General features: G+C 63.8%; 1 protein-coding gene across 1 annotated transcript; it reads right to left on the reverse strand.

Moving 5' to 3' along the window:
• Positions 1-2,265: 2,265 nt before the first annotated feature.
• Pabpn1l (PABPN1 like, cytoplasmic) lies at positions 2,266-5,149 on the reverse strand. Its single transcript, XM_005335470.3, has 6 exons — positions 4,838-5,149; positions 4,408-4,543; positions 4,239-4,306; positions 3,680-3,786; positions 3,502-3,589; positions 2,266-3,036 (listed from the first exon to the last, which is right to left on the reverse strand). Exons 1-6 carry the CDS (start codon positions 5,087-5,089, stop codon positions 2,890-2,892), a joined length of 798 nt encoding a protein of 265 aa, XP_005335527.3. The 5' UTR covers positions 5,090-5,149; the 3' UTR covers positions 2,266-2,889.
• Positions 5,150-6,913: the final 1,764 nt, after the last annotated feature.

Consider the following 6,913-nt stretch of genomic DNA (forward strand, 5'->3'; position numbering starts at 1 on the left):
TCGTGGCTGAGGCTGGCTTTGAACTCACCATCTCCCCGCCTCAGCCTCCTGAGCTGCTGGGATTCCAGGCGGGCAGCACCACACCTGACAGGAGAGCCACATTTATAAGGGGGTTCAGCTGGCTATGGAGTATCCTTCACCATGTCCTATCTGGAACATTGGTGTGATGGCTGGAGCTCAGATAATCCTTCTAAGGGCATGAGGACAAGATTCATGCTCTGAGGATGGGGATCAGTGCTCACTGGGCCTGGACCTGGCTGGCATGTGGCCCTGGACTGTTTACCTTCAGCTTTTTTCATGTAACAAAACAAAACAGACTCCTCTTGTTCAAGCTGCTGCGTGGGTGTTCTGTCAGGGTGGCCAGACCACTCCTGAGTGTGCTTCATGCGAGGGGTTTTCCCCGCGTTGTTAGGTGGCTCCCCATCTTAAGCTCTGGAAGGCCAGAGTCAGGACTGAGCTGCAGCAGGGGGTCCACTCACTCTGCCCTGAGGCCAGCCCTACCTGAGTGCCACCTGGCGGCTCTCCAGGGCTGCTCCCTCAGCCTCCCTGTTAGAGGCCCACCCTGTGTGGCCAGAGCCACCTCCACGCAGCGGCAGAGCTGGAAGCCATGCTGAGGGGGGCCGTCATCAGCCCCCGCCCCCAGCCTGTGCAGGTCCCCAGGAGTGTGCTGCCTCAGGCCAGAAGACTGGTGGGCACCCAGACGGAAGGTAGCCCCTGGGCCCTGGGCAGGGAGGGTGGGAGGATGGCCGGCCCGAGCCCCCCCACCGAGTGAGCCTGCTGCAGCCCCTCCCCCAGGGGCCCGCGGGCTCCTCTCTTGGCAGGACCTTGACCCTCAGCCTCTGGGGCCCCACCTTCTGGGTGGGCCTGCAGCCCTGAGTCCTCCCTGGAGCCAGGTGTACCTCCCTCCAGGACGGGCCACTTGCAGACTGCACTGCCCATCGGGTGGAGCAGACCCAGGCCAGCTGGACGTCTGACTCACCAGACACAGGGGCCTAAGGAGTCGGAGCTGCGCTAACACGTCCCCCGGGTGGCCTTGAAGCAGCTCCTGCTCTGGCGCTTCCTGGCCCCTAGACTGGGGGGTCACTCCGGCTCTCCCTCTGCCTGTCCCGTCTGGTGTTTCTGGGCTCAGTGTCATGTGTCATTGAATCACTGAACCGAGGGTCGAAAGTCCAGGAGAACCTCAGCTGGAGGCCTTTTTCCCCTGTACCAGGGGTTGAACCCAGGGCGCTTTCCCACTTAGCCACATCTCCAGCCACCCGCCCCCCTGCTTTTTAATTTTGTTTTATTTAGAGACAGGGTCTAAGTTGCTTAGAGCCTCACTAAGTTGCTGGGGCTGGCTTTGAACTCTGATCCTTCTGCCTCGGCCTCCAGAGCCCTGGATCACAGGCCTGCGCTGCTGTGCCCAGCCTGTTTTTGTTTTGAGAGGTAGTCCGAGTTACCCAGGCTGCCTCACATGCCCCATCCTCCTGCCTCAGCCTCTTAAGTAGCGGGTTACAGGTGTGCACGTCATGCTGCACAGAAAGAAAGTCTGAAAGTGTGTTGAAAGGTTTCTGGATTACTCAGGTGTGACGGCCACACCTGTGATCCCAGCTATAACTCTGTCCCAAAAAATAAACAGGACGGGGATTGAGCAGTGGTAAAGTGCCCAAGGCTTAATCCTGTTCAAAAAAGACTTTCCAGGGGCTGGAATGGAGCTGTGCCTCAGTGGTAGAGCGCTTTCCTGCTGCGGGTGAGGCCATGGGTTCGATCCTCAGCACCACATAACAACAAAAGTGAAGGCATTGTGTCCATGTACCACTAAAAATGACCGAAAAAAGAGACAGGACTTTCCAAATGAGTTTACACCGACGGATTTTGGAGGTTGGGACGTGGCCCTGTTTGGGGCACCACTCCCCTTGCTGGAAAGGCCAGCGCTGACCCAAGATTACGAGGGGGCCGTGGGCACAGGTCCCCGGCAGCGAGAGCCTTTCCTGCAGGATGGAAGACCCACTGCCTGGCCCTGCTCCCTGTGGGCTCTGGGCACAGAGGGCCCAAGTGGCAGCTTTCTCAGGACACGGTGCCCAGGGGGTCTCCACTTCTGCTTCCTGACCTGACCAGGTGGACCTAGGCCAGGTGCCTCGAGGGGCCAGTGTGCCCTGGCCCTCAGCCACATCCCACGGCGCCCTCTGGAGTCCGCCCGGAGGAGCACGCCCAGTGAACTAGGAGGCAGGAGACCTGTCGTCAGTGCTTTTAAAATACTCAGATTTAATATAATTTATGCTTTATTCTAAGACACACAGGTTTCTCTTTTTCTTTAAAACTATCGGTTGAAGAACCAAGTGATCCCATCCCAGCCCCAGGGATGCCTGCCCTCCTCTTGCTCCCCACCCAGATCTCCAGAGCCCCAGGCTGCCACCCACTGGCCGACTGTGTAATTGTGGCAGTGGCCGTGGGGTCCAGACCACCCTGGTGGACGGTCCAGCCACAGACCTGGCCATCTGCAACACGTATCCCCAGGGAAACTTGGCTATCCCCCTGACTGCACCCCTCTCAAAACGCTGTGCCTTCAATACGGCGAGAAGCGCGGAGAGGCTCTTCCGTGGGCCCTGTGGGAACAGGAGGCCCACGGTGAGGACACGGGCAGGGAATGAGGGCCTCTTGAGAAGGTCCCCGGGAAGGAGGAGCCTCATCTGGCGGCTGCCATGTGTCCAGATGCCCATCTGCAGGGCAGCCCTGCCATGGACCATGGCCTCACACCAGGGTGCTGCTGAGCCTGGGGAGACCAAGGGGCAGCTCTCCAGTCCGGCAGGGCCCTGCCTCAGCACCCTGGGCAGCCAGGGCCAGGCCTCTGCCAGAGAACTGCTAGCAGCCCGAGTCCCATCACGCGATCTCCAGGCCAACACAGCCCACTCACCAGTGCTGCCCACGAGGTCTGAACCGGGACCGGCACTGGAGGTCACTGCACAGGATGGCTGCGGCCCTGGAGGCCGAGGGCCCCCGCAGGCCCCCACGGTCTGTGGAGCTGATCCCTGGGAAGTTGGTCCTCTTGGGCAGCACCTGGCACCAGAGGCCACATGGGTTCCGGCCCTGTCCCTGCCTCCTCCTGGCCAGGGTGGCCTGGCAGCAGCCCTCAGGCTGGGCCCAGGGCTTGGGGCTCTGAGCTTCTCCGGATGCCCACGTAGGCCTACAGCTCCCTCTTGCACCTGGCTACAGCCGTGGTCACGAGACGTGCCTGGTGCTCACCCTTGCAAAGGGAGGGGAGTGTCTCCTTCAGGCCACACCCAGAAGGTCCAGCTTTGGGAATGAGGGCCTGAGGCTCCTGCCATGCCCCGCCCTGGCCTTGCCCTGCCAGCTTGCCCAAGGCACACAAAGAGGGCTTGGCTGGGACAACTGTGTGTCCTTGGGTAGGTGGCCAGCCTCTCTGTGCCCGTTGGCTCCATTCCAAGGATTCGCGATAAGAAGTGCTCGGCACTGCAGTGCACTGGGTGGCCTAGAGGTGTGCAGGACGCCAGAGACAGGTACCTTGATAACCCGGCCCCGGAAGACACTCTCGTCCAGCTCCATGGCAGCCTGGGCTGAGCTCTTGGTGGCAAACTCTATGTAGGCATAGCTGAGGGCAGCATGGGCACAGTGAGGACCCAGTCTTGCTGCCCACCCAGCCTTGCTGACCCCCCGGCCCTGCCCGAGGCCCTGCACCGACCCCTTGGGGTGTCCCGAGAACTTGTCGCACAGGATGGTGACGCGGTGGACCTGGCCGCAGTGGTGGAAGTGGGCCTCCAGCTCCCTGGCCGTGCCCCCGTAGTCCACCTGCTGTGGCAGGGCAGCACTGTGGGGCTGGGCTTGCACAGGCCCCGCCCCTTGGAGGTCTCCTTGGCTGAGGGCTTGGGAGGACCCCAAGACTGGGCCCCTGGCCGGGGGTCATCGAGGCCCCAGTTCCCAGAGGACCGGAGGACAGGCTGAGAGGGGTTCCCCCGCCCCCCTCGGTGCACCCAGGCTGCGCCCGGGGCCTCGGCTCAGGCGAGGGGCACCAGGCTTGTTAAAGGTGGTAGACCTCACCCGAAGTCCCACGCGGTGGCACTGGGGCGTCCTCATGTGGGGCAGCAGGCCCACCCCATCCTTCCTGGAGGCCAGATATGCCCCCTCCCTCCGTCCCTCCATCTCGTGAGTCCCAGCCACAGAGGACACTAGTGTGACCACCTGCCCACCCTGGGGTCTGCGCCTCCGGGAGGGACGAGCCCTTGCTGCCCTCCCCCACTCACGTTGCCCACGTAGATGGATCTGTGGTCAGCCTCCACCTTCTCCTTGGGGGTCCCAGGGAAGGGGCAGCCTGTGGAGACAAGGCCTCAGGACCAGAAGGCCCCCCACAGTGGGCACCTCCCACCCCTCAGGGAAGGTCGCGCTGCTCGGCGGGGGTCTTGGGGCTCCTACCTGTGGTCCCAGGGCTGCTTAGCAGCTGCCCAGTCCCTGTGCCGTCCTCTTCCCTGGCCCTCCCCTGGATGCTGGGTGGCTCCGGCCGCTGCTTCGCCTGCTCCAGGGCCCATAGCTTCAGCTTGATGGCCTCCAGCTCTTGCAGGCCCTGTCCGCAGTCAACCTGGGAGGGGGACAGCCTGTGGGCCCTTCAGAGGGAGGGCAGCAGTGACCGGCCAGCCCTGGCAGAGGGTCACAGCCCCTTCGGGGCAAACCCTTCTCTGGACAGGATAAACCTCCTCCGAAGCCACCAGCTGGAGGGAAGCTCCTGGGCCCACGGACTCCACCCCAGGCCTCCCCAGCTGGAGGCTGCCTGGGCCCCAGCCCAGAGCTCGCCTCACTGCCGCTTGGCCCAGGCGGTGGGCCCAGCTCTTGGCCACCCGCGGGGTGCTACCTGGTCCCGCCCTGGGCTCTCGGCCGGGCTCCCCGGCTCCAGCAAGGACAGCAAGAAGCTGGCGTCTCTGTCGTCCTCCTCAGCTTCTCCCCACCGCTCCCCCTGCCCACCCCCACCCCCTGACTCCAGAGGGGTCTTCTCAGGCCTGCTGCAGGCCCCCCAGCCCTGGGCCTCGGGGTCTGAGGAGACTGCCTGGAGCCAGGCCTCAGTAGGCGGCGGGAAGAGAGCGTGGCTCAGGAAGGGCCACATGGGCAGGTCGGAGGGCTGGCCGGACTCCTGCTGCGCACGCCCACACCCACCCCTGCCCGGGCCTGGCTTTAAGCCTGCCCCAGGACAGCTGATCCCACTTGCCGCTGAAGAAGGCCTCCCTGGGTGCCCCTCCGGCCTGGGAGGTCAAGGCGCAGGCCCGCCTACCGTCCTCCTCACCTGGCGGCGCCCGGGGCCTGCTGAAGAGCAGCACCTGAGCCCAATCTGGCCCAGCCTGGCCTGGGGGGCTTCTGCAGGCTGCCAGCCACCACCCTCACAGGTGTGCCTCCAGCAGCAGCCGGAGGTGGCCTGGCATGAGCAGGTCACCAACACACACTGCAGGAAGGGCAGCTTCTGGGGACAGTGGCTTGAGGGACTTGAGGGCCGGTCAGGCAGAGCAAGGCCCTGGAGGGTGGGCTGACCCAGGGTGGGGTCCTGGGCCCAGAGGAGAGGCAGGGACCTCTGTTGCAGACCTGCCTACCCCATGGCTCCAGAGCCCCCCACCCCACTTCGAGCCACATTTATCTGGAGCCCCTTGAAGTGAGTAGACCTGGGGGCCATATGGGCGGACCGGGTTACCCTACTTTAACTCGTGCACTTCGGGTGGTCCTGGCCTCCACCAGCAGCTGCCCCCACACCTCACAAAGCCCTGGGCTGCAGCAGGCGTGTGTCCCTGTGTCCACCAGAGTGGCTGCTCTCGAGGCATGCTGTGGCCACAGCTCGCCCTGGCCTGATTCTGGTGGGGCTCTGGCTGCTGCTTCCTGAGCTGCCCTGTGTGCCCCCCTAACCCAGACCCACAGCCCTGCTTCTCTGGGACCCCCCAAGCTGGCGCCTGGGGTCTCTTCCCAGGGCATTCGGGTCAGGGCCGAGGGTGGAGCTGCACGGGGGGACGGGGGCAGGGGGTGGGGATGCAGCCTGGGAAGCGGTCAGCCCAGCCTGCCCCTCCCTCACTGGCCCAGGCCTGTTCTCACCTCCAAAGAGGCTGACCCAAAGCTCCGTCCCACGTAGCCCCTAAGGGAAGGGTTCTCTGGGCAGCCACGGGCCCAGGAGAATGAAGATCTGGGGAACCACCTCCTGCCCTCACCTCCAGACACACTAGTGGGCAGGACCCCAGGGTCCTGCTCCCCTGTCCCGCATCAGTTATTCATGGCAGGTGTCCCCTGTCAAGCCAGAGTGTCTTGGAGCAGTGTCCATGTCCATGCTGAGAATAGGCTGGCTATCCAAGGGCTGGACAAGGACACCCCACCATAGGCTGCACGCCTCCTCTGTTGTGTGGCCCAGATGCCCGTCCACTTCCATGCAGAAGACAGGACACTGCAGGCCGTGTCCACACCAAGACGGCTGGATGTGGCCCAGCCCTGGTCGGACTCTGCTCGGAGCTCAGTGTCTGCAGCCGGAAGAATGTCAACCCTGTGTGTGCTACCCTGAGGTGTGGACACAGCCCAGCGGGCCCCCACCAGCTGCCTGGCCTGGGACAGCCCGCCCACGCCAGCCTTTCAATACCCTCAGAATGCACATGTTCAAATCCCGGCTGAGTGTCAGTTACTGACCCTTCCTCTAGGCCACCAGAGTGCCACAGCCTGGTGCCAGATTCTTGCCTAAGTCAGGACACAAGGTGGCCCCACCCTGGCTCAAGATGGGTGACCGTCCTGCCACATCCTCCTCTGATGGCCGTCTCACACCCAGGCCCAGCAGGCACCCAGTCGGCTGTGGGCAGGTGGCAGGGTGGGGCCCTCAAAGTCCTCGGGGTCATCTCTGGGCCTGCAGTGTCTAGGCCTTCCTGAGGTGTGGGCCTCGAGGCTCCCCGACTTCCAGAGCTGCCCACAG

The sequence above is a fragment of the Ictidomys tridecemlineatus genome, chromosome 15 (assembly GCF_052094955.1).
Source record: "Ictidomys tridecemlineatus isolate mIctTri1 chromosome 15, mIctTri1.hap1, whole genome shotgun sequence".
In the NCBI taxonomy this organism is placed as follows: Eukaryota; Metazoa; Chordata; class Mammalia; order Rodentia; family Sciuridae; genus Ictidomys; species Ictidomys tridecemlineatus.

Coding starts and splice junctions, on each gene's coding strand:
- Pabpn1l (XM_005335470.3), bottom strand. CDS start 5,089: ATGTGGCCCTTCCTGAGCCACGCTCTCTTCCCGCCGCCTACTGAGGCC. Junction 3,787..4,238: donor GATCCATCTACGTGGGCAAC/GTGAGTGGGGGA, acceptor CTGCCACAGCAG/GTGGACTACGGGGGCACGGC. Junction 3,037..3,501: donor TCCGGGGCCGGGTTATCAAG/GTACCTGTCTCT, acceptor CTCTGGTGCCAG/GTGCTGCCCAAGAGGACCAA.